This window comes from Heteronotia binoei, chromosome 7, assembly GCF_032191835.1.
Source record: "Heteronotia binoei isolate CCM8104 ecotype False Entrance Well chromosome 7, APGP_CSIRO_Hbin_v1, whole genome shotgun sequence".
NCBI classification, from domain to species: Eukaryota; Metazoa; Chordata; class Lepidosauria; order Squamata; family Gekkonidae; genus Heteronotia; species Heteronotia binoei.
In genome coordinates this window covers 677128-703241 of record NC_083229.1, presented here as the reverse complement: position 1 = coordinate 703241, position 26114 = coordinate 677128, and the positions used below count along the sequence as shown (strand labels likewise).

The 26114-nt window shown below is 57.1% G+C and overlaps 1 protein-coding gene across 6 annotated transcripts in view; it reads left to right on the top strand.

Annotated features, from left to right (window-relative positions):
• The first annotated feature begins 4223 nt into the window (after positions 1-4223).
• PLEC (plectin) overlaps positions 4224-26114 on the top strand; it is a 95962-nt gene continuing 74071 nt past the window's right edge. For 4 of the 6 annotated variants that reach the window (XM_060243124.1, XM_060243122.1, XM_060243123.1 and 1 more), the window contains exon 1: positions 4224-4419. In XM_060243124.1, the coding sequence (XP_060099107.1) occupies positions 4230-4419 (190 nt within the window). In that variant the 5' untranslated portion in view covers positions 4224-4229. Of the gene's footprint in view, positions 4420-22852; positions 22938-26114 lie in introns of those variants that run through there. The other 2 variants (XM_060243138.1, XM_060243136.1) reach the window with 2 other exon arrangements.

Genomic DNA, 26114 nt, shown 5'->3' with positions numbered 1-26114 from the left:
CAGGCCTGGTCCAGGAAGCCTGTAGGTACACCGCGGGGGTTGGGGAGGGGTGCCTTGCAGGGCGGGGCTCCTGTGACCCCCCCACCAGCCAGAAGGGCAAAGGGGGGTCCCCTCTCAGTGGCTGTCAGCAGGCTGCCTGCCCTGCCTGGGGTGGAGCAATGGCTTTGGGGGTGTGGGTTGCTGGGATGCCAAAGCCAGAGGTGCCCAGGGGGAGCCTCTGGTGTCTGCTGAAGGCTCTGGAGTGGCCCTCTCTGCCTGGGCCAGGTGGAAGGGAGCTGTGCCGTCTTCTGGAGGGCTTAGGGGGTGGATGTGACCTGACCAGCACCAGTGAAGCAGGGCCTGATCCTGAGGTGTGCAGCTCTCTGGCTGGGGCTGGCTGTGCTGTGGAGGGTGCAGGCTCTTCAGGCCCCCCCCCCACCCGCCCGACCTGGTGCACCAAGGGCTCCCCTGGCTGAAGTGCAGGGCTGGGCGGAGTGCTGCTGGGGGTGGTGCTGCTGCCACTGGGAGCCCTTCCTCCCCTCCCTCCTGTGTGGCCCGGGGAGCCGGAAAGGGAGGGAGGGAGGGAGGCAGTGGGCTGATGTGGCCTTGGGCTCCCCCTTTTCCCTCCCAGCTGGTGCCACCTTTGGGGCAGACCTCAAGAATGTCCCTGGCCGGCCTCTGGCATTGGTTGCCTGTGGCTGGGCTTTCCGGGCTGCCAGGGTGCCCTCTTGGTGCTTGGCACAGGCACGGTTAAGGGCTGCCAGGGCTGGGGCTGGGCTGGCAGCCGGATGGGCTCCCTCTCTTTCCATTGTGTGCCCTGAATGGGAGCTCTCTCTCTCTCTCTGGCGGGCAGGCGGCCTGCGCCCTGGTTAATAATTCATGAGGCGGCTGTGCTGCTCAGGGCTGGGCGGGTGGGGAGGCGAGATAGACACCAGCAAGCCCACACACACACACACACGCATGCACACACACCCTGCCAGAGCTGCAGCCCTCCGTGGAGGAGGAGGAGCTTCTGCCGCCCCAAAGCCACTGGATGTTGCTAGCCTTCCTTGCTGCTGCTGCTGCTGCCGCTGGGAGCCGCCTTGTGACGTCTGCCAAGCGCTGAGCCCCCGGCAGGGCTGCCCCCTCCTGCACTGCCTGCCAGGCACCCGCTGCTCCATGCCCTGCCGGGGCCTCTGGCCATGCTTCCCGGGGGAGTGCAGGGCAGCTCGGTGCAGGCAGCCGCCAGGACACGGTGAGTGGCCCTCCCTCGGTCGCTGCCAGGATGCCCCCGGGGCAGAGAGGGGTGGGGGCAAGCAGCTGATGCTCCCCACAGCCTGGAAGCACCTCTGGGCCGGGTGGGGGTGCCAGCGGAGAGCAGCAGGCGGGGGCTGGGTTAGCATTCTGCAGAATGGCCCCACGGAGGGAGGGAGGGGGCCGGAGGGGGCCTGTGGTGGGGCCGGGGGCTGCTCCAGGAGGCCGGGCAGGGGCAGGGACTGGTTCCTCCAGCCGGGCGGGTTCTGGTGGCCAGGGCTTGTCTGGCCAGTCTGGCCTGCCTGGGGTGAGCAGGGCCTGGGGCTGAGAGGCAGCGGAGGGGGCAGAGAGGCTTTAGTGCTGGGGGGCTGTTCTGCTTCCCCTCCCTCCGCTGTTGGCGTGCCCATGGCAACCGAGAGGTGTTCAGCAGCAGGCAGAACCGGAGCTGTCAGACTGGCCCTCCCCTTGGGGTGTAGCGCCACCCCCCCGCCTTACTTTTGTCAGCTGAAGAATGCAAGGGGTGGGGGGTCACCCCAGGACGAAGGCTGTGAGGAGCCAGGCCCAGTGGGGTCTGTAGGGGTGGGGGCGGCAGTGCTGAGAGCAAGGGGGTGCCCACCCGTGCCTCTTGGCCAGGGCCCTGCTGCAGAGAGCTGGCACCCCCAGCCGCCTGAAGGGGGGGACACTGCTTTCCACAGCTCTGGTGGGCCTAGGGTGCCCCTGCCCTGTCAAAATGCTTGGGGATGTCTCCTTTCTCCAGAACCCGCCTTTACCAATGGGAGGGCTGCCCAGGTGTGGGTGCTGGGGGCTGGAACATTCCTCCCCCCATCAGCTTTCCATTCCCCCCAGTCTGGCATCTCTGGTCTTCCTTGCTGGCTGGCTTCCTGGACTGCCCTGAGAGCAGGGAAGGCTCCTGGAGCCAGAGGCCTGGGTGGGTCTTCTGGTGAAAGCGGGCCAATGCCAGGGCTGCTGGGTCCTGGGAGGGCAGGCGGGCGAGGCCCAAACGGCACAGGGAGCTCTTGGCAGTGCGAGAAGCTGGGGGGGAGGAGTCCTCCAGAGACCACCTGGCCCCACTGAAGAAGACCACTCCCCCTACTCCCCCCCACAGGAGGGAGAAAGAGCAGGCAGGGGGGGGAGGAAGGAGCGAAGGGGGGAGGTATTGAGACTGAGGGGCCAGAAGTAGTCCCACAGCTGGGGGGGGCTTCCTTCCTCCACTGGGGTGGGCTAAAGGTTGCTGCTGCTGCTTCTGCTGCTTTGTTGAGGGGAGGGGAGTTGCCTGCAGAGAGAGGTAGGAGGGAGGGGCCAGCCGGGCTCTCCTGGATCCCACAGCCCACTGGCATGCTGGCTGCCCACTAGGGTTGCCAAGTCCAATTCAAGAAATATCTGGGGACTTTGGGGGTGGAGCCAGGAGACATTAGGGGTGGAGCCAAGATCAAGGCTGTGACAAGCATCATTGAACTCCAAAGGGAGTTCTGGCCATCACATTTAAAGGGACGGCACACCTTTTCAATTCCTTCCTTCCATAGGAAATCGTGAAGGATAGGGGCACCTTCTTTTGGGGCTCACAGAATTGGATCCCCTGGTCCAATTTTTGTGAAACTTGGGGGGTATTTTGGGGAGAGGTGCTAGATGCTATACGGAAAATTTGGTGCCTCTATCCCAAAAAACAGGGCCCCCCCAGAGCCCCAGATACCCGCGGATCACTTCTCCATGATTTTCTATGGGAATAAATCTCCATAGGGAATAATAGAGTTCCCAGCAGACATTTCCCTCCCCTCCCCTTGCTTTCTGACGACCCTGAAGCGGGGGGAGGGCCTCCAAACCGGGGGATCCCCTGCCCACACCTGGGGATTGGCAACCCTGCTGCCCACTTATGCCACATGGGGCTGGGCCGCCTAAGCCCACCCACCAGAAAGAGAAGAGGGGAGGGGAGGGAGCAGGCTGGGCTAGGCCCTGCCCCACTGCTCTGGACACATGGCGGGGGGGGGCGCAGTGGGTGCTCTCTCTTTCTCTCCACCCCGCCATCAAGCAGAGTACTGCAGCTCTTCCCAAGGCATGCAGCTCTGTATTATTGCCCCCCTGGGAGAGGGGAGGTGATTATAGGGTTGCTAATCCCCAGGTGGGGGCAGGGGAACCCTTGGTTTGGAGGCCCTCCCCCCCTTCAGGGTCATCAGAAGGTGAGGAGTGGGGGGAGGGAAATACCTGCTGGGCACTCCATTATTCCCTATGGAGACTGATTCCTATAGGATATAATGGAGAATTGATCCATGGGTATCTGGGGCTCTGGAGGGGCTGTTTTGTGAGATAGAGGCACCAAATTTGCAGCATGGCATTCAGTGCCTCTCCCCAAAATACCTGCCAAGTTTCAAAACAATTGGACCAGGGGGTCCAATTCTATGAGCCCCCAAAGAAGGTGCCCCTATCCTTCGTTCTTTCCAATGGAGGGAAGGCGTTTAAAAGGTGTGCAATGGTCCCTTTCAGTGTGATGGCCAGCCCTCCCTTTGGAGTTCAGTGGTGCTTGTCACACCCTGGCTGCTGGCTCCACGCCAAAGTCCCCAGGTGTTTCTTGAATGGGATCTGGCCACCCTAGCCCAGGTGAGATGCCTTCCTGGGTCTTGTGGTGTCCCCCAGGCCAGGGGGTCCGCATGCTGTGGAGGCCGTGCCTGGCCGGAGTGCTCACGGCTGCTGGGAGCACCACTGCACAGACTGGCATGGGGCCCCCTCCGATGCGGCCAGAGCGTGGATCTGCTTTCTTTTGGGGGACCCTTCTGGGGAGGAACCTGCTTTGGTGAGCGGGTGTGGCTTGGCTCCCTTTCCTGAGCTGCCTGTCCCTGCTTTTGGTGCGGAGGGCCCTGCCTGGCCGGTGGGGCTGGCTGTGCCTGTTGAGGACGCTGGAGGCCTGGTTTCTGCGTGGCAGGCTCCTGACCACGGGCTCCAGAGCAGCCTCGCTGGGCCTCGAGTGGCACGGGGGGTCTGGGCGCCTCCTGCTCTCACTCTGCGGCTCCCTCTTGCAGGAGGTGATGTCTGCCTCCCGGAAGGAGAAGTCTAGGTCAGTGGAGGAGAGCTCCAGCGCCAGCAGCGGCTCCCCCAGCCCCGGAGACACCCTGCCCTGGAACCTGGCCAAGCACCAACGGACCAAGAGGACCAAGGCGGCCTCCGGCAACGGCACCGTGCTGGACCCTGCCGAGAGGGCTGTCATCCGCATTGCCGGTAGGTGCCCGCGGGGGGGGGGGGGGAGGAGGACCTCATGAGCTGCAGCCAGGGCCCGAGGGTGGCCACGTGTTGCTCCGTTGGCCTTTGGGGGTGCTGGGGTGCCTGGGGTGGGGGAAGGTGTCTGCGTCTTTGCTGAAGGTCCTCCTGTGAGGCTGCTGCGGCCTCTCTGCCAATGCGGGCAGAGGGTGAGTTGGGGCTCTGCTCTCGTGGCTCTTTCTCGCATGCCCAGGAGGGGTGGTGCCCATCGCCACTCTGGGGTCAGGGAGGAAAGCTCCTTCAGGCCAGATTGGCCCAGGGATCCTGGAAGGCATGGAGCAGGGGTCACTGGGGGAGTGGGGGGGGAAGGTAGCTGTTTGCGGGGGGCTGGACTGGATGACTTTTGGGGGTCCCTTCCAGCTCTGTGTTTCTACAGGGAGTGGGGCTGGAGCCTTGGAGAGCTCTGAGTTGTTCCATGGCTGCTGATGCCACCTAGCCTGGATGTGGGGCAGGAGGTCAACCCCTGTGGTGGGTTGTGGGGGAGGGCCTTTGCTTCTGAGGAATTGTCCAGGGCAGGGGCCAGACGCGGAAAGGGGGCGTTCCTTGTCCTCTGGCTCCCGGGGGGGGGGACTGCTCCTCTTGGCTGCTTCTAGCCCAGCATCCGTCATCCATGGTTTATTTATTTATTTTATTTTATTTTATTGGATTTATATCCCGCCCTCCCCACCGAAGCAGGCTCAGGGCGGCTCACACAACAGTAAAAGCATTTACAGGTTAAACATTAACTAATTAAAATCTTACAATAAAACAATTACAACATTTTAAAAACAGTTTGGTGCTAATAATAATAATACATTCCAGTAATTTCAGTTCCTGAAGCCCAGGCTGTATGTGCTCCCTCTTGGGAACCCCCCATAACTTTTATTTATTTATTTTATTTATTTAAGATTTGTATCCCGCCCTTCCCACAAGTGGCTCAGGGCGGCTAACAGCATTCTGCACCAGCTGCAGTCTCCGGATTTGAGACAAGGGCAGCCCCAGGTAGAGGGCCTTACAGTAGTCCAATCTCAAGGTGACCATAGTGTGGATCACAGTTGCCAGGTCGCCACGGTCAAGGAAAGGGACTAGCTGCCTTGCCCGCCTAAGGTGGAAAAAGGCGGATTTGGCAGTGGCTGCTATCTGAGCCTCCATTGTCAATGAAGGTTCCAGTAGCACCCCCAAGCTTTTGACCTTGGGCACCTTGGCTACAAGTGGGGGGATTCCCCTTCCCAGGCCGCTGTGGCTCAGGCATAGGACCTCTGTCTTTGTTGGATTCAGCTTCAGTCGACTCAGCTTAAGCCACCCTGCCACGGCCTTCAGTTCCAAGTCCAGATTTTCTGGGGTATAGGCAGACCGGCCGTCCATCAGTAGATAGAGCTGGGTGTCATCAGCGTATTGATGGCAACCCAACTCATACCTCCTGGCAATCTGGGCAAGGGGGCGCATATAGAAGTTAAACAGCATCGGGGAGAGCACCACCCCCTGAGGCACACCACAGTTAAGTGGTGTCTCTGGGATGTCTGTCCCCCGATCGCCACCCTTTGTCCCCGACCGTGGAGAAAAGAGGAGAGCCATTGTAAGGCCAAGTCCTGAATCCCTGCGTCAGCAAGGCGGTGAATCAGCAACTGATGGTCAACCGTGTAGAACGTAGCTGACAAGTCCAACAACATCAGTATCGCTGAGCCGCCTCTTTCCAGATGCTGCTGGAGATCATCCACCAGGACGACCAGCACTGTCTCCACCCCATGACCTGGGCGAAAGCCGGACTTATGGGGGTCCAGGACGGAAGCGTCCTCCAGAAAACTCTGTAACTGTAGCGCTACAGCCCTCTCCATAATTTTGCCCAGAAAGGGCAAATTCGAGGCCGGCTGATAGTGTGCCAATTTGGCCGGATCTAGTGATGTTTTTTTCAGGAGAGAGTGGACCACTGCCTCTTTGAGGGGCCCTGGAGAGAGCCCCCCAGAGAGGGATCTATTTCCGATTGGCGTTCTCAGCTGCAGGTCATCTGCCCCGCGGATTCCTTCCTGGTTTCCCTGGGAGGGGCAGACTCTCTCTCTCTCTGTGGATCCTCTTCCATTCTGTCTGGAACTTGCCAGGAGAAGGCCTGGCCTGGGGGGGTGAGGCGTGGCCCCTGCGTGGCCCAAGTGGGGTGTCCGAGGGAGAGCCTTGGGAGCTCAGGTGCTCCCATCATGCAGCCCTGCACCTTTTGGAGGGAGGGCAAATGAGTGCCTGACTCTTCCACATATCAAATATTAAGTGATTCAGAAAAATGAAGGAGAACGGAAACAAACCTTTAATAACTGGGCAGGTGGAAGGAGGCAAGTTCTCTTCCTCTGCTCTCCTCCGTTCTGCTTCCTCCCAGGCTGGAAATGGAGGCCGAGCGCTGGGCAGACCGTTTTTATTCAACATTAATGGGAAATGAGTGCATCAAACGTGCAAGAAGCCAAAACAATGAGGCGGAGTGTGCCTGCTCCTTCAGCCTGGGGGGGGGGCTCCAGGCACCCCCCCTTTGCACTTGGTGTCCTTGAGGTGGGGGGGTAACAATCCCTGCCCTTTCTTTAGTGAAGAGGTCAGGCTGTGAAGGGGTCTCGTGGCCTCTGCCTCCAACCGTCTCTAGCGTGATCAGCCTGCAAGAATGCGTGAGGTGGAGGGAAGGGGGGGGACCAGACACAGACACCCCCCCCCTTCCCTGTTGTTTCAGGATGCTCCTTTAGCAGGCTGTGATCCCTAGGCCTTTGGGGCTGGCTGCCTTCCTGTGTCCTTTCTGGAACTGCCTGCAGTGAAACGGAAGGTGTCTCTCCTCGCTGGGGAAAGCATGGGCCACTTGGGCACCAGGACGGCAGAGGGACTGTTCACACCACAGCTCTGGTGTGAGTGCTGAATGGGGAAGGAGGGAGAGGAAGGCAAGTGCGGGGGGGGGGGGGGCGAATCTCAGCCCTTCTGATTCCATCAGTTCCAGCACTGTTTCCTGTGAGGTCTCCTTAGAAGTAAGCCACTTGTAATAGTCGTAACTTGTACGATGTAATTATGAAAGATAGAAATGTGAACTGCAAAGGAGTGTTAACAAAATGTTTGGATGATATAAGAGATAAATTGAAAGAGTAAATATAAATGTTAATGTTATAAAGATTATGAAATAATAGAAAATGTCAATTGATAAAATGAAAGGAAAATGGAAAAGATATGTGCTCTCCCCCTCCAGTCCCCTGTTTCCTCTTTCCCCTTTATGTTCCCCATTCCCCTCCCCGTACCCAACATTTTATAAAACCAGAAGTAAGCCACCTTCAGCGAAGACCCCACTGAACCCCCAAACGCTTCTGCTTGCTGAGCTGCATTTCTCCCTTGGGCTCAGCCCCCGCCCCCCCCCCCCCGCTCTTTGCCAGATCCTGCATCCCTTCCTTGTTCAGGGCGGGGGGGTGTGTGTGTGTGCTTTAATTACTCCCTTTTCCTTTTAAATGTATCTTATTATCTTAAGTGCAAAAAATTATAATCAGGAAAATTAAAATATATATTTAAGGAAAGCCTTTTGCAGCTAAGCAGAGACACAATGTTACAACCAAGTGTGAGCCCAGCGGCACCTTTCAGACGAATGAAGTTTTATTCAAGGTGTGAAGAAATAAATGCATTTTCTCCTGGGAGAAAATTGCTCTCTTGAAGGCTTTGAAGGGCTGTCCCTTAGAGGTGGGCGGGGAGCTGTTCCTGACAGCAGAGGAGAGGACTCTTAAGCAGAGGCTAGATGGCCACCTGACAGCAACGAAGATCCTGTGCATTTAGGGGGAGGGGTTTGTGAGTTTCTTGCATTGTGCATTGTGAGTTTCTTGCATTTCTTGCATTGGTGAGCTCGCCTTCACTGGCAGTCTTCAGCAGCGGCTGGACAAACACTAGTTAGAGGTGCCCTAGGGTGATCCTGCAGGGGGTTGGGGTTGCACTAGATGGCTTCTGTAGCCCCTTACAACTCTGTGGCTGCAAAGTTGGCATCTGTTATTGCAAGCTCTGGTACCAGCATTTATATTCAAATCAGATGTTGTATTATTGTGGGTGATTTGAGGTTGGGGGGCTGTCAGTGTGGAAGAAAAGGTTTGCCCCCCCACCCAGTACTTGCGACAGAGAACTGTCTTTATACAGCAGAGTTGGTGATGATGCATTGAAGTGTTTTGAGTGGAGAGCTGCTGTATGGGGCCACTATTGGTGTTCTGATATTGTCTTTTTTGGGCCTCTTTCTTGACTTCATTAAGGTCTGTTGGGTATGAGCAGATGAGGCAGTAGCACAGAGCCCGGCTGAATGCAATGGATCATTGGGTATGTTTACGATAGTAACTGTTTGTGGGTCAGAGAGTTTCTGGTATAAGGTGGTGTCTGTGCTTCTATTGTGTATTTTTATAGTAGTGTCCAGAAAATGTATTCATTAAAGTTTGCATTCTTCTTTCCACCCCAAGAAAAGGAAAAAATGAACAAGAAGCAATTAATTAAGCAGGGATGACTGGGAAATACTTTAAAACAAGAGGGACTTGACTGTTTTTCTCTTTGGATCCAAAGTGTGCTTAATTTTGTTTAATGATAAAAAGAGCACTCCCTTTTGCTGCAGAGGGGAAAGGCCCCCCCTCCCCTGGCCAGAGGATCCATTCAGTGAAGAGTGGGCTTCCGGAACAGGAAGTAATTAAGCGCATCGAAAGAGACCTGGTGGATGAAGCCCCTCCATCTGAGCCAGCAGCTCTTTCCACACAGCAGCCAAATTGGTTGCCCTGGGGGGCCAAGGAAGAGGGCAGAGAGATCCACGCCTCCCTGATGGTGCCTCCTCCAAGCACTGGGCCCCCCAGGTTTCCTCCCCCTTATAAAGCCTTCTAAAGGCTTGTGGCCATGACTGTGGCAATGAACCGGAAGCTGGTAGAAATTCTTGCTTGTCTCCTTGAAAGCCGCCTCCCTCCCTCCCTTGTAGGTCCCTTGCTGCAGTTTGTGGGTGGAGGAGTTCCCGGAAACCCTGGGGAAAGTGGCGGGGGGGGGGAGGGGGGTCCTGGGAGCTTTCTCCTTCACTGGACAGCTGCTGTTAGGAATCTGCCTTCAGTGCAGTTGGAGGGTTTGGCGCAAAGCGTTTCACAGGAACGTCTCAGTGTGAGCAAAGCAGGAGTCAAGGGCGCCCTTAAGACCAGCAAACTTTTATTCAGAATGTCAGCTTTTGTGTGCTCTAAGCCCACTTCTTCAGACGAGGGAATGGGAGACAGTGAGCAGAGCTACATAGAGCTGGTGCGGTTTAGAACGCAAAGCGGTGCGAAGTGAAAATCCAATAGCAGAATAGTAAAATTAACAAATTCAGAAAAGCTTTGATCTGGGTTGCAGTAGTGTGGGAAACCATAAATTAGTCACATGTCAGAATGTGAGAATGCCTGTTAATTATTCTATTGCTGATAAGCCTGGGTCAAAATGAGGGCATTTCTTTCCCAGAAGTTTTTCCTGTCCTACTAATTTACCTTTTAACATGTAACATAAGTAGTTACATTTATAACTTAAATTGTCATTAGAAAAAAATACATTAAAATATAGTGGAAGATGGGTTTAGTATATGTAATGAGATAAGCAGCCAATACCCTTTGTTTGAGTATGTAAGTACAAAAAAGACATTATTATGATACACTATCCTAAAAGAGAAATACCCTGGAATACTGTGGGTATATAGCCAGCCTTGGGGAAAGTGGGTTTAGCATATGCTTCAGACCCACACGGCTGCCCCCCTGGATGAGTCAGTGTGAAGACGGGCGGTGGGGAGGCGCAGGGGCCGTCTCCAGAGCGGCTGTTTGGGTGTGTGCCGGTGGCCTTGTGTGCTGCGAGGTGTTTGTTGTTGGGGTGTGTTTGGTGGCTTTCTCTCCCTGCCCTGCACCTGCCGTTCTGTTTCTGTGTGCTTGGGACCCTTGGCCTGGGCAGGGAAGGAGCCAAAGGAATTTCCTTGCTGGGACCGAGTTGGGCTCCACCAGGATGTCTCCATGGCCCTCCCATCTGGCCGGGCTCCTTCCATCTTTGTGTTGTCTTTGTAGGTCCTTTGGGCCTTTTTGGCATCCTTTCCGTCACTGCCACCTCCCCCCCCCCCCGCGAGCAGCATGGGAGCCTCGAGTTTTTAGCCCCAGACAGCTTTAAAGGGAGATGAGGTTTGTGGGAAAGAGATCCCTTTGGTGGCTGCTGGCCCTGGGGACGGAGGGGAGCCAATCTCTGAGTCCCAGAGCCAGGAGGAGGCCTTGGCCTCTTTGTGCCCTGAGGAACTGCTCGGCCACTGTGTGAGGCAGGCAGGAGGAGGGTGGACTCGATGGGCCCTCCCTGGTCTGACCCAGCAGGGCTCTCCCCGGAGCCCACTGAGCAATGATGGTCCAGTGTCAGGGCTGCTATTTTGGACCAGCCTCTGGAGGACTCACCTGCCTCTCTTGCCCGGTCTGCTGGTGGGCACTGCCCGGGAAGGCTTGCCGGCAGGGGGTGGCACGTGGGGTGGAGCGTGCTAAGATGCAGGGGGGGTGGGGGCTTGGCTGTGCTTGCAGTGACAGAGGCCTCCAGCAGGGGGCTGTGGAATACTATTAAGTGTGTCTGTCCAGAGACCTCCTGGGAGGCTGCAGGTGGAGGAGGGAGGGAGGGAGGAAGGGGGCGGGCAGGCCCCTCTTTGGACAGGGGTGGGGCCAGACCCATCCCCATTCCCCACATGCCAGCCAGCCAGTCCCTTCTCCCATGTCTGTGATGGATCCTTCATCTCAGGCTCTGTGACACTTGGCCTGACGCTCTGCTGGATGTAGGAAGGCAAGAGGTACCCTGCTGGATCAGGCCAGTGGTCCACAAACCTATTGCCTGGAGGGCCAAGCAAGCGAGGCCTAGAGGCCTTCCCCGGAGGCTCCCTTCAGTCACTAGGTCTGAGGTAGCTGCTGATTCCCACCTCCATGAATCTGCCTCGCCTCCTTTTAGAGCCCTCTCTTCTTGTGGCCGTCGCTGCCTCCAAGGGTCCCAAATCCCATGGGGAAGGTCTGTCCTGAATCCACTTCCAACCAGCTTCATTATTTTTAAGAAGAAGACTACAGATTTATACCCCGCCTTTCTGTGTGTCTAGTGCAGAGCTCCTCCTCCAGAGGCCTCCCTTGGCATTGCTTCCAGCTGAGTCCATCCTCAGAAGCCATTCAAGGATTCTTGCCCTGTGGTGAGGGAAGAAGATATATATATTCTGCCCTATACTCTGAATCTCAGAGCGATCACAATCTCCTTTACCTTCCCCCCCACACACAACAGACACTGTGTGAGGTGGGTGGGACTGAGAGAGCTCTTACAGCAGCTGCCCTTTCAAGGACAACTCCTGTAATAGCTATGGCTGACCCCAGGCCATGCTAGCAGGTGGAAGTGGAAGAGTGGGGGATCAAACCCGGTTCTCCCAGATAAGAGTCTGCACACTTCACCATGACACCAAACTGGCTCTCTTCCTCCCCCACAACAGACACCCTGTGAGGTGGGTGCCACTGTCCTTTCAAGGACAACCTCTGCGAGAGCTATGGCTGACCCAAGGCCATTCCAGCAGGTGCAAGTGAGGAGTGGGGAATCAAACCCGGTTCTCCCAGATAAGAGAGCTCTGGCTGACCCAAGGCCATTCCAGCAGGTGCAAGTGAGGAGTGGGGAAACAAACCCGGTTCTCCCAAATAAGAGAGCTCTGGCTGACCCAAGGCCATTCCAGCAGCTGCAAGTGGAGGAGGGGGGAATCAAACCCGGTTCTCCCAAATAAGAGAGCTCTGGCTGACCCAAGGCCATTCCAGCAGCTGCAAGTGGAGGCGTGGGGAATCAAACCCGGTTCTCCCAGATAAGAGTCCACATACTTAACCACTACACCAAACTGGCTTAAGGGAAAGGCGGGGGGGGGGAGTTCTTTCTGTCCACTTTCTCTGCTGCATGCATAATTTTATAAACCTCTAGCATGTTCCTGCTTTGTTATCTCATCTCTAACTCGAAAAGTCCCAGTCTCAGAGGAAGAAGATGATATTGGATTTATATCCCGCCCTCCACTCCGAAGAGTCTCAGAGTGGCTCACAATCTCCTTTACCTTCCTCCCCCACAACAGACACCCTGTGAGGTGGGTGGGGCTGAGAGGGCTCTCACAGCAGCTGCCCTTTCAAGGACAACCTCTGCCAGAGCTATGGCTGACCCAAGGCCATTCCAGCAGCTGCAAATGGAGGAGTGGGGAATCAAACCCGGTTCTCCCAGATAAGAGAGCTCTGGCTGACCCAAGGCCATTCCAGCAGGTGCAAGTGGAGGAGTGGGGAATCAAACCCGGTTCTCCCAGATAAGAGAGCTCTGGCTGACCCAAGGCCATTCCAGCAGCTGCAAGTGGAGGAGTGGGGAATCAAACCCGGTTCTCCCAGATAAGAGAGCTCTGGCTGACCCAAGGCCATTCCAGCAGGTGCAAGTGGAGGAGTGGGGAATCAAACCCGGTTCTCCCAGATAAGAGAGCTCTGGCTGACCCAAGGCCATTCCAGCAGGTGCAAGTGGAGGAGTGGGGAATCAAACCCGGTTCTCCCAGATAAGAGTCGGCACACTTAACCCTACACCAAACTGGCTCTCCCGATGCTCCAGTCCCTTGATCTTCTGGGTTGCCCTCCTCTGGACTTTTTCCAGCTCCACAATGTCCTTTATGAGATGTGATGACCAAAACTACACAAATGAGGCTCTGCCTTAGCTCACTGTGGTTCCTTGTTGTGCCCTGGGCCTTGGGGGGTGGGGAGAACAAGCAGCCCCGTAGCCAGAAATTTTTGGCTGGGGGGGCCCAGGGCATAAAATTTTGGGTGGGTGGCTGTGGAGGCTTGGCTGTTTTTTTCCAGCAACCAGCGCCGGGCCCCAGCTCGCTCGCTCTCACACTCTGGGGGGTGAGAAGAGCCTGGGGGAGTGGCAGCAGTGAAAATGGGGCTATGGAGAGAGCGGGGGAGGCAGGGAAGGGCCCGAGGATAGCGGCTGCGGCAAAAATGGGGCTGTGGGGAGGCAGGAACAGGATGGGAAGAGCCCGGGGAGAGCAGCGGCGCGAAAATGGGGGAATGAGCAGTGGGGAAAGGAGGGGCCATACAGAAGGAAGGGGGGTTGGGTGGAGGGGCTGGCCCCCTAGTGGCTATGGGCCTGGGGCACCTGTGAGAAGCCCTGCCTGCTCTCTTTCCACTTTCTGACTGTGGATAGCCTTCTACAGGCTCCCATGAGGTTGCCACCTAAAGAACTCCAAAACAAGAAAGACATTGTAAGGCTTTGAGAAGGACACCTTACACTATTCAAAATATTACCAGGCCTCTTTTGCATGTTTCCACAGAGACAGACTTCGTAGTTTTGCCATTTTTGCATTACGTCTGTCAGGCTCTCTGAATCCTTAGTTTTATTTTTTTGTTTAAAGTAAATCTCTTTCCCCTTTCATTGCAGAGACATAAGGGGGAAGGCATATCTGCAAGGAAAGAAGCTGACTTACTTTAAAAAAACACGAATATTGGGGATTCAGAGAACTGGATAGATTGTTGGAGTGTTACAAGCAGGGACCTGTGAGATTCACAGTGGGGGCGAATCCTACTTTCCCCCCTTCAGTCAGTCAGCTGCTCTGCTGGTCTTGCCTCTGTTCTTCTCTCCCCAGGCAAGCTCTCTGGGGAGGGGGACTCACTCCCCTTCCCCACTCAGCCCTCCCGCCCTCCTCTCTGAATCTCTGGGGGCCTCCATGTTGCAAACTGTTTGTATTTTTCTGCAAACCCGTGGGCTCCCCTGGGTTTGTACAAACATCTCTGCTTTCCTCTACAAGGCCTCAGTCGGTGGACTTCAGTATCCTCAGATGGGGCTGAGTTGAGAATTAGGTGTGGGTGGTGATGATTACTCTATGTAATGATGTGCCAGTTACCATTTCTTTTTCTTTTAAAAAGCTCTCCTGTGGCAGGCAGGGAAATGGCCACCATCAAGGACTGGAAGAGTGGAAATGGCACAGGCGGGGGGAAGGGGGGGGGAGGAAGAGATGAGCTTTCCCACCCCCTGGGTGCCACCCTGGCTTTGCTGCACTCTTTCCCAAGCACGTTTGGGGAGATGGGGGAGCATGTAGGAGGAAGCTGGGAAACCACCCCCCCCCTGTGCTGTGGGGAAAGGAGAAGACCGAGCAAAGAAGCTGCCTGCAGGTGACCTTCAGACTAGGTGGCCCCACCCTTGCAAAACACCCCGGGCACGCTGGCTGTCAACGTTCCTCTTTGTCGTTGTGATTCCTATCTTCTGTCCTGCCTGCATTTCTGAAATAAATTAGGAAGGTGGGGGGGGGGGAATGGAGGCTGCAATGTTGTGTCTCCCCCGCAACCCAGCCCCCCAGGAAGGAGTTTCCCCGGGACAGACTCTGCCTGTGGAATTGTGTCCTGGCTGAGGGGGTCAGGGCACCTGGTGGGGCCTCTCTCCAGCTCTCTCCTGGGGTTGGAGGCTGCGCTTAGGAAGGGCTCAGGCCTTCTGAGGTCCCTGCAGCTCTTTGGGAAGGGGGCGCTATTTTTCTGCAGGCCTCAGTCCATCAGCACTCATTGGGCTGGCTCAGCAGCCTTGGGTGGGCCAGGCTGGGACTCCCTGCCGCCCTCCAGCTCGAGACAGAAGCATGGGCTGGAGGGTGCCCGGCCTGCCCTGGGTGCTGAAGCTGCCAGGGGGTGTGGCAAAGGGCAAGGGTTGCCAGGTCTGACTCAGGAAATATCTGGGGATTTTGGGGGTGGAGCCAGGAGCAAGGTTGTGACAAGCAGAACTGAAACATAGTTGAATTGGCCATCACATTGAAAGGGACCATTGCACACCTTTTAAATGCCTTCCCTCCATTGGAAATAACGAAGGGTAGGGGCACCTTCTTGTGAGGCTCATAGAACTGGACCCTCTGCTCCAATCCTTTCGAAACTTGGAAGGTGTTTTGAGGAGAGGCACTGGATGCTATGCCTAAAATGTGGTGCCTCTACCTCAAGAAACAGCCCCTGCAGAGCCCCAGATACCAGCAGATCAATTCTGCAGTATACCCTATGGGAATTGGTCTCCACAGGGAACAACGGAGTGCCCAGCAGACATCTCCCTCCCCTCCCCCACTTTCTGAGAACTTGGAAGCAGGGGGAGGGTCTCCAACCCGGGGGTGGCCGCCCTACAAGGTGGGGGGTGGGGCTGGAAGCCAGAGCAAGGATGCAGGAGGGGCTGAGGGCCCCCAAATCTTGCCCCTTCCTGGCCCTCTGGGCTGAGCGGCATGTCTTGCTGGGATCCTCCAGGGGTGGGGGTGGGGGGAGCGTGGGAGGGAACGGCTGCAGGTGCCAGCCTGTGTCGGGGTGGGGGGAGACTTAGCCACGTGGGCCCTGAGTGCCTGACTCTCCCGGGGTGGGCCTGGCTGAAGCCGCCTCCATCTCAGCACAGGGGAGCTCTGAAGAAGCATTTGTGCAGCGCCCCCCCCCCCCCCCTGCTAGCCTGAATTGGTGCAGCTGAGGGGAAGCTTTGCCCTCCACCCTGCAGGTGGGCATTGGCGTCTGGGGCCGGGGCAGAGGCAAGGGTATTGGGTCACTGGAGCTGCAGGGAACTGTCCCGTGCAGAAGGTGTCCCCAAGGCCACTGCAGGGAGGGGCTTGAGAACAACCACCTCCCTTTGTTGTCTCCTCCTCGTCCTCTCTCTTCAAAGGGCCCTGGTCTTCCTGGGCGCCCCTCTCCTGTCTCTGCCGCTCAGCCCTGCCTCCCCTCCTGGGCTGAGGGATGGCTCTAGAGGCACACTGCTAGCCCCCCAAGAAGGGAGTCTCCCTAAAGCCACTGCTGAGGGATTGGGCGGGGGGGGGGGGGGGAAGCAGCTTGCTTTGGGGCAGAAGGTTTCTTCCCCTTGGCCTGGTTGGGTGGAGAAGCCTTCCTGTGACCTTCCCCTCCCCTCCCACCACCCCACTGGTGACCAGGAAGGAGGGCAGCGGTGCCAAGCGGCCTCAACTGTAGAGGGAGGGGCCTGTGAGGCCAGGGGCACCTGGGGAACCCATGGCTGGAGTGCCCTTGGAGAGTGGCCGGAGGACAATGCCTTGCATGGGCTGGGCCTCCTCTCTGCCCGCTGCTATTTCGGGTGAATTACAGGACAAGGCCAGAGTCTGTCTCTGAAGGGTATGGTGGGCAGCAGCAAGGCATCCTTGGGGGACACACAGCAGATGAGGCCAGAGGAAATCTCTGTGGTGGGGGGGGGTTGTCTGGGCTTGTCCATCCAGCAGTCCCCAGGTGATTTTTGTCCCTACTGGGGAGGGAGGGTGGGGCTGCTGTCCAGTGAGACTGCAAACACAAGTTGATGGGGTGTGAACTGGCAGAGACTGACCAAGAGAGAGATCTTGGTGTCGTGGTAGATAACTCACTGAAAATGTCAAGACAGTGTGCGATTGCAATAAAAAAGGCCAACGCCATGCTGGGAATTATTAGGAAGGGAATTGAAAACAAATCAGCCAGTATCATAATGCCCCTGTATAAATCGATGGTGCGGTCTCATTTGGAGTACTGTTTGCAGTTCTGGTCGCCGCACCTCAAAAAGGATATTATAGCATTGGAAAAAGTGCAGAAAAGGGCAATTAGAATGATTACAGGTTTGGAACACTTTCCCTATGAAGAAAGGTTAAAACGCTTGGAGCTCTTTAGCTTGGAGAAACGTCGACTGCGGGGTGACATGACAGAGGTTTACAAGATTATGCATGGGATGGAGAAGGTAGAGAAAGAAGTACTTTTCTCCCTTTCTCACAATACAAGAACTCATGGGCATTCAATGAAATTGCTGAGAAGTCGGGTTGGAACGGATAAAAGGAGGTACTTCTTCACCCAAAGGGTGATTAACATGTGGAATTCACTGCCACAGGAGGTGGTGGCGGCTACAAGCATAGCCAGCTTCAAGAGGGGGTGAGATAAAAATATGGAGCAGAGGCCCATCAGTGGCTATTAGCCACAGTGTGTATAAAAATGTGTGTGTGTGTGTGTGTGTGTATATATATATATATATATATATATATATATATATATATATATATATATATATATATAATTGTTGGCCACTGTGTGATACAGAGTGTTGGACTGGGTGGGCCATTGGCCTGATCCAACATGGCTTCTCTTAGGTTCTTATGTGACACAGAGTGTTGGACTGGAGGGGCCACTGGCCTGATCCAGCAGGGCTTCTCTTATGTTCTTACGTGACACAGAGTGTTGGGCTGGATGAGCCTTTGGCCTGATCCAACATGGCTTCTCTTAGGTTCTTATGTGACACAGAGTGTTGGACTGGAGGGGCCACTGGCCTGATCCAACAGGGCTTCTCTTATGTTCTTCTGTGACACAGGGTGTTGGACTGGAGGGGCCATTGGCCTGATCCAACATGGCTTCTCTTATGTTCTTATGTGACACAGAGTGTTGGACTGGAGGGGCCATTGGCCTGATCCAACAGGGCTTCTCTTATGTTCTTACGTGACACAGAGTATTGGGCTGGATGAGCCTTTGGCCTGATCCAACATGGCTTCTCTTAGGTTCTTATGTGACACAGAGTGTTGGACTGGAGGGGCCACTGGCCTGATCCAACAGGGCTTCTCTTATGTTCTTCTGTGACACAGGGTGTTGGACTGGAGGGGCCATTGGCCTGATCCAACATGGCTTCTCTTATGTTCTTATGTGACACAGAGTGTTGGACTGGAGGGGCCATTGGCCTGATCCAACAGGGCTTCTCTTATGTTCTTACGTGACACAGAGTGTTGGGCTGGATGAGCCTTTGGCCTGATCCAACATGGCTTCTCTTATGAGACGAAGGACTGCACTAGTCCCAGGAGAGGGGGGAGGGGATGGACCCCTGGGAAGGGCAGGATCTGCCGTGGGATCAGGGCCGTGAAAGGGCCTGTTTGACCATCGTGCTGGGCATTTCCACGGCAGGCATGCCTGGGTGGGTGGGAGGCCTTGGGGAGCTCTGCTAAGGACAGGGCCTTGAGGGCTGGGAAGGAAGGACGTGGGGGGCGGGGGGACAGGAAGATTGATTGGGCTGGAGCCCAGCAGTGCCCAGAGCTGGCATGTACCAGAGCTGGAGAGAGGCGTGACTGCCCCTTCCGCCTGGTGTGTCTTGTGTGTCTCCACCTGGCCTGGGGCCAAAGGTCAGCTTCCAGGAGAGTCATGTTCTGGGATGGAGGGGGGGGTATCATGTACTCCCCAGCCCTTTGATCCTTGCTCCGTTCAGGGCCAAGTAAGTTTCCTGCAGGCAGAGTCCAGTGTGAAGTGGCTCCAACTCACCTCTCTTGTACTCCCTGACAGAGATCGAACTCTGCACAGCCGAAATGGTGGTTGCAGCCAGTCTGGCAGGCAGCTGCTCCTCCCCCCCCCCCAGGCCACTCTTGCCTGGGGTGGGGGAGGGGAACCCCTCTGCATGGCCCACAGGATGCTGCCATCTGCCCTTGCCTGAGTGGGCACCTCCTCCTGGAGGAGAGGGGGACAGCGGAAGGGTGGGAAGGGGAAGGGCTCTTGGCAGGGAGAGGACTCTGCCCTTCCCTTCCTTCGTGGCAACAGGAGGCCCCCTCCAGCCCTGCCCTTTGTGCCCGGGCTTCCTGCCACACCCCAAACCCTGGAGCTGAACGGGCAGCAGGATGGCAGCAGCTGCCAAGTGAGCAGGCGTGGCAGTGCCCCTGCTGCCTGCCTTCCGAGGGGGGCCCGGCCTTCCTGGAGGAGCCAAAGAGGCTGGGCCCACTGCTCAGAGCGCCAGCCAGAGGGGTCAGAGGGAGATAGTGCCGCACCAGGTGGGAAGAGCGACCACAGTGCTGTTCACTCAGCATTCATGACAACGGAAAGTGACCCCACGTCCAAAACAATCACTTTTGATTTCTAAAGAGGACCTCTGCTACCCAGAAGGAAGTTAACAGGGAGAATCAAGTGTGCCAAGTCCCTCCAGGATACTGTTTAAAAGAAGGGTACTCGAGGAGGCCCCAGTAGAATGCACACCTCAAGGTTGGAAGGGAAACACCAAATCTTAAAGGATGCTCAAGTCAAGGAAGCCACAAAAAGCAAAAAGGCTTCAGTTAAAATGGGAGGGTTCCCCCAGTTGAGGTGAGCAGGGCGCAGGTTCTAGAAGAAAAGCAACAAGAGAATCTGAGGAGGGGGTGGCTCAAAACATCCAGACGAAGGACAGGTGTTGCCAGGGTCTGGCAAGGCAGGCCTTGGGGGCTGGAGGAGAAAGGAGTGCCCTGCATGCTTTGGGGAGATGGCCAAGAAACTCAGGGGAAAGGGGGGGCACAGCTATTTTTTTGTGGTTTGCATCAGCCCTGGGGCAGCTGAAGGGGGGGGAGTTCTGCTGACAGAGGCTGGGACTCCGGTTGGGGGAGAGGGGGGGGCACGAGTGCTTTATAATCTGGGTCCAGATGGCAGCAAGCCCCCAGAGCTCCTTCGGGAATGCCTGATCAATCCGTCAGTCTCTGTAGCATCTCGCCCCCAACCAGCCTCTACCCAAGAGCAGCCAGTGTTCAAAAGGGGAGCCTCTGCCACCCCTTCTGTTTCCTGTGTGTTTGCTGGCCTTCCTGGTCGTCCACACAGGAGGCTGGGCGGGGTGTCTCCCCTCTGGCCCCAAGACCAGGCCCAGCGGTGGGTGTCACCCGGCTCTAGCCCTCCGTGCTCCCAAGGGAAGGGGCTGCAGAAAGTGCTGCTGGGGCAGCAGAACAGCTCAGAGGCTCCGCTGGGAGCTTTCTTTGCCCGTCTCTGGGCTCTCAGATGGAGAGAAGGGCAGGGAGCAGCCGGTGCCCAGCCTCAGGAGCTGCCAGAACGGGGCACGGGGGTGGGGCAGCCAGTCCCAAGAAAGCCCATGGAGGACTGGGGAGCAGGCCAGCCAGCCCAGGGATTGTCTTCTCTGCCCAGGGAGGGCGTCACTGCAGTTCGGGGATGTGGGGTGTGAGTGTCACAGCTTTGGGCAGTGGGTTCAGCCAGGCTCTGGGCAGCCCTTGGCACAGGAAAGGAGAGAGCCAGAGTGGGCAGAGAGGAGGACTTCCGCCCCTCCTCCCCCCCCCAGCACTGTTGTGGCCCTCACTTGGCCCTGACCAGGCCGTCCTGCTGCCGTGATCTGTGCCACCCTAGCTGTGGCGTCCTTTACGCACTAGAAACGGACTGGCAAGGGCACATGTGCTTGGAAGGGCATACCTGAGCCCTGCGGTGTGGTGTGACCATGCCAACATTCCCAGTGGGGGCTCACTGTCTCTGCCCCCTCCCCCTCTGCTGTGGGGCTGCAGGTCTCTTCCCAGCATTGGGGCTATTTTGTTGTGGTTTGCATCAGCCCTGGGGCAGCTGAAGGGGGGGGCTGGGGGAGAGGGGGGAGGCACAAGTGCTTTATAAATACCTGTTGGTCTCATTCCTCTTGCTGGGGGTGGGAGAGGCAGCCCACATGTCCCCGTCTCTCTCTGGGAACAGCGTGTGTGTGTGTGTGTGTGTGTGTCATCTCCCCCGGGATGGGCTGGGAAGGGGGGGCAGCACCCGCCCACCCTCTCCTATTTCACTCCTGGCACGTGGAGCAGGTGGCCAAGGGCAGAGGCCTGGAGGAGAACAGATTGGGGAGGGAGGCCAGGCCCCGGGAGAGTCTGGCCTGGGGAAGTGCCCGCCTGCCTTCCTTCTGAGGGGGGGGGCTCCAGCCAGGGGGTGGAGTGTGCCGCCTGGTGCCATGAAGGTGATGCCGCTGCAGGCTGACCTGGGGGTGGAGACGGCCAGTGCTCTGTGCGATGCCCACCACCTTCTGGCTGAGCCCCAGAACCAAGTTTCAACTCAAGGGCTCAGTCTCAAAATATGCAAAGTGGGGGGCAAGGCAAGAGGACTTCTGAGCATATGCAGTGTGTGACACTCTACAGCAGCGGCTCCCAGCCCTTTTGGCACCAGGGACTGGTTTTGTGGAAGACAAATTTTTCACAGACGGAGTGTGTGTGTGACAGTGTTGGGATGATACAATTGTGCACTTTATTTCTATTAGTTTGGTGAGCATAGACTCTTATCTGGGAGAACCAGGTTTGTTTCCCCCCTCCTCCACTTGCACCTGCTGGAATGGCCTTGGGTCAGCAAGAGCTCTCTTATCTGGGGGAACCGGGTTTGATCCCCCACTCCTCCACTTGCTGCTGCTGGAATGGCCTTGGGTCAGCCATAGCTCTCCTATCTGGGAGAACCAGGTTTGATTCCCCACTCCTCCACTTGCTGCTGCTGGAATGGCCTTGGGTCAGCCAGAGCTCTCTTATCTGGGAGAACCGGGTTTGATTCCCCACTACTCCCCTTGCAGCTGCTGGAATGGCCTTGGGTCAGCCAGAGCTCTCTTATCTGGGAGAACCGGGTTTCATTCCCCACTCCTCTACTTGCACCTGCTGGAATGGCCTTGGGTCAGCCAGAGCTCTCTTATCTGGGAGAACGGGGTTTGATTCCCCCCTCCTCCACTTGCTGCTGCTGGAATGGCCTTGGGACAGCCACAGCTCTCAGAGTTGTCCTTGAAAGGGCAGCTGCTGTGAGAGCCCTCTCAGCCCCATCTACCGCACAGGGTGTCTGTTGTGGGGGAGGAAGGTAAAGGAGATTGTGAGCCGCTCCGAGACTTTGAAATTTGGAGTGGAGGGCAGGATATAAATCTAATGGGCTCTTATTATTATTACTACTACATTGTAATATATAATAAAATAATTATGCAACTCATGGCCCGGTTGCTAACAGGCCATGGGCCTGAGGGGTGGGGACCCCTGCTCTGCAGTCTGCTGGCAGTGGGGGGCTGGTGCCAGTCTCCAGCCAGGTGTGCCAAAGTGGGCACCTCTTGCCAATCCCCGTGGCTCTGGTGTGCCCCGAACTGTGGGCACTTTTAGGGTCCAGAGGAAGCGGGGGGAGAACAGCCGAGTCTTCAGTGATGTTGCTGACCCAGCAGCCCCCTTGTGGGGGGCAACCCACCAACCCAGCAGCTCCCAGGAGTTGCCTTTGGAAAGCTGGTGCTCCCTGCCTGGGGGGGGGGGGGGCAGAGGTGCTGGGGAGGCTGGGTGTGCCAGCGCCTGCCAGGGCTGCCTTAGGGTTGCCAACCTCCAGGGGGAGGCTGGAGCTCTTCCAGAAGTGCAGCTGCTCTCCAGCTGGCTGCTTTGGAGGGTGGGCTCGGGGGCCCCTCCCAGCGCAGAGGGCTTGGCGGGGTCCTCTTCTGGGGCGCAGCAAAGGGCGGCGCGGGGGGGGGGGCTGTCGCCTGGAGCTGCCTTTTGAAGCCGCGCTTGGGGGGGGGGGGTTGTCCCGGGCCTGCCGCCCAGCGGTCCTCCCCCCCTCCTTCCCCCCCCCCCCCCAGGGAGGCGGGCTGCCCGGGCGGGCCGAGGCGTGGGCGGCTGTGCCTTTAAGGGGTCGGGCCAGCAGCAGGCGGCTGGAATGTCAGTCCCGGGCTGGGCTGGGCTGGGCTGGGCCGTCTAGTCCCGGGGGTTCCCCATCCGGAGAGCGGCGCCATGGCCACCTTCGACCTCCGCCTGCTGCCCCCCAACCCGGAGGAGAAGGACTTCATCCAAGCCTACGAGGACGTGCGCGAGAAGTACAAAGGTAGCCCCCGCCTCCCCCCCCACGTGGCGGCAGCCCCGCGCCCTGCAACAGCCCCAGCACGACCCCGGCCGGCAAGGCAGGCTGGCGAAGGGCTCCTCCCGGCTGGCTGCTTCTCCTCGCTCCCGCCTGCTCCTCTCTGCCGGGGGCGGCGGGGGGGGGGGGCTCGCGGGAGCGCTTGGGGGCTCCCACCGTGGAGTGTTCTGGGCCTCTCCTTTTGCAGCTCCGCCCCGCCCGCTTCAAATTTGGCCAGCCTGCCTGCCTGCCTGCCCGCTGGGGCGCTCGCCGGGGGGGGCTCCAGCTCTGCCTGGCCTGAAGCCCGGCTGCCTGCTCTCCGGCTGCCCAGGAAACTCGCGAACCCTTCAGCGCCGCGGCTCGTGGTGAGCGGCCCTGCCCTCCGCTCTCTGCACGTGGGGAAAGACCCCTCTGGGGGGGAGGGGCTGCCTTGCTCGAGGATTCCGCCCCCCGCCCGTGGGAAAGCTACCAAGTTCCCCCGCTGTCCCCCCCATCCCCTGGAGGCGCTTCCCTTGCTGGGAGGGAGGGAGGGGGGCAGCCCCTTTCTCTGGCAAGGGGGCAGGGGAGGAGGTTTTGAAACAGAGGCTGGATGCCCATCTGACAGCAATGAAGATCTGTGAATTTAGGGGGAGGGGTTGGTGAGTTTTCTGCTTTGTGCAGGGGGTTGGACTAGATGGCCCTAGAGGTCCCTTCCGACTCTAGGATTCTATGATTTCCCTTCCTTGGAGGTTTCTAAACAGAGGCTAGATGGCCATCTGACAGCAATGAAAATCCTGTGAACTTAGGGGGAGGGGTTTGTGAGTTTTCTGCATTGTGCAGGGGGTTGGACTAGATGACCCTGGAGGTCCCTTCCCGCTCTAGGATTCTATGATTTTCCTTCCTTGGAGGTTTCTAAACAGAGGCTAGATGGCCATCTGACAGCAATGAAGATCCTGTGAATTTAGGGGGAGGGGTTTGTGAGTTTTCTGCATTGTGCAGGGGGTTGGACTAGATGACCCTGGAGGTCCCTTCCCACTCTAAGATTCTATGATTTTCCTTCCTTGGAGGTTTTTCAACAGAGGCTAGATGGCCATCTGACAGCAATGAAAATCCTGTGAATTTATGGGGAGGGGTTTGTGAGTTTTCTGCATTGTGCACGGGGTTGAACTAGATGACCCTGGAGGTCCCTTCCCGCTCTAAGATTCTATGATTTTCCTTCCTTGGAGGTTTCTCAACAGAGGCTAGATGGCCATCTGACATCAATGAAGATCCTGTGAATTTAGGGGGAGGGGTTTGTGAGTTTCCTGCATCGTGCAGGGGGCTGGACTAGATGACCCTGGGGGTCCCCTCCAACTCTAGGATTCTATGTGCCTGAGGGCCAAGGCCAATGGGGAGGGTCTTCAGTGAAAAGGAGCAGGTTGTGGGAGGGAAGGAAGAAAGACCCAAGTGAGTGGTGTCCTGCCTAGTGGGGGGATCCCCCTTTGTGCACCTGATGTGGGAGGGGCGTTGCTGGAGTGAAGGGGGGGCAGTTCCAAACGGAGTGCTGCAAAGGGTTTCTTTGTGCATTTGCTCGAACCATGGGACAAAAATAAGGCCATGGCCAACAGTGCAAGTAAAGGAGGATATATGTTATTCCTCAGCTAAAAATCCCCTGTTTCTTTTGGCAGTGGGCTTCCTTCTTCACGGGGAACAATCATGTGGCCAATTATCACCTGGCCTCTAACTTGCCCTTTGTGGGCACAGCTACTGAGCAAGCCGAGAGGAGACCGTCTCTAGGTCTTTGGGGATAACTCACGTGCTCCAGACCCTTTCTGGTCTGGCCTGACGCCAGGCTCTGAGGCAGAGAGAGCATGTAGACGAAGGCCAGGCCTCTCTCTCGGGTGCTCTCCTGGGATTTCTTTGCAGCCTTTGATACCCTCGGTCATGCCAGCTGGGAGGCAGAAGGTGGCATCGGGGAGGACGGGCACTGAACTGGTTCCCACCATTCCTCACGTTGATCAGACTCAAAGGGTTGCTGTTGGAAACCAGTTGGCATCGGCATGGGCGCTAGCCTGTCATGTCCCAAAGCCTTTCTCCACCACAGCCACCCCCACCCCCGCTTTTCTGTCTTTGTATAAAGCTCTGAGGCAGTGCGGATGGTACCCAGCTGTGCCAGTCGTCGTCCAAATCTCCTGGTGATGCTGTAGAGGTTCTGAGCGAGCTTCTGGCTGCTGTGGGAAACTGGCTCACAGGGAACACCTGGAAAGGAATCCCTGGGAAGACCGAGGTCTTGAAGGACACTGCGTCCCCCACTTTCAGTGCAGTTCAGCTGCCCCTGGCTAAGAGCTGGTGGGGGGGAGTTCTGCTGCACCCAACATTATGACCGGCGAGGGAAGTTAACGCAGTTGCAACAAAGGCTTTCTTCCAACTCAACCTAGCCCATAAGCTGGTCCCTTTCCTTGATTTGGCTGATCTGGCTACCTGGACCCACACCACACTAACCGTGTGCATTGGTCTCCCCTCAAAGTCCATCCAGAAACCCCAATGATGGGTGCAGCTATTATGCGGAGCTGGACAGAGCACCCATCTCACTCTTGGCTGCCCATCAGTTACGAGGCTCAGTTCAAGGTGCTGGCTTCCACGTGCAAAGCTCTTCATGGGCTCGGACCTTCATCTCTGCAAGACTGGGAGCTCACCTGTCATGTCCCACAGGGTGCAGCTCTATTCCCCCCCCCCCTTTTCAATCTCTGTATAAAGCTCTGAGGCAATGTGGATGGTACCCAGCTATGCCAGTCGTCGTCCAGATCTCCTGGTGATGCTGTAGAGGAGGTAGAGGGGATTCTTGGGGAGGTGGTGGGCTCTCCTTCCTTGGAGGTTTTTCAACAGAGGCTATCTGACTGCAATGCAGATCCTGTGAATTTAGCGGGAGGGGTTTGTGAGTTTCCTGCATTGTGCTGGGGGTTGGACTGGATGACCCGTTCAGGTGCCTTCTCTGCTGTGCCCCCCCCCCCCCCCTTGTGGAATGGCCTGCCTGAGGAAGTCAGAAGTCTCCACTCTCCTGGCTCTTCTGCGCAGGCGAGAGAGCTGCGCCCTATTACTTGCATAAGCGATCAGGGACTGTGCATAGCCTCCAGTCGTGTGATTTTGTACCCTGTAATGTCTGCTTGGCTTCAGTTCCGTCTTTAGCCCTCCGGGTGTTCTGCAGTC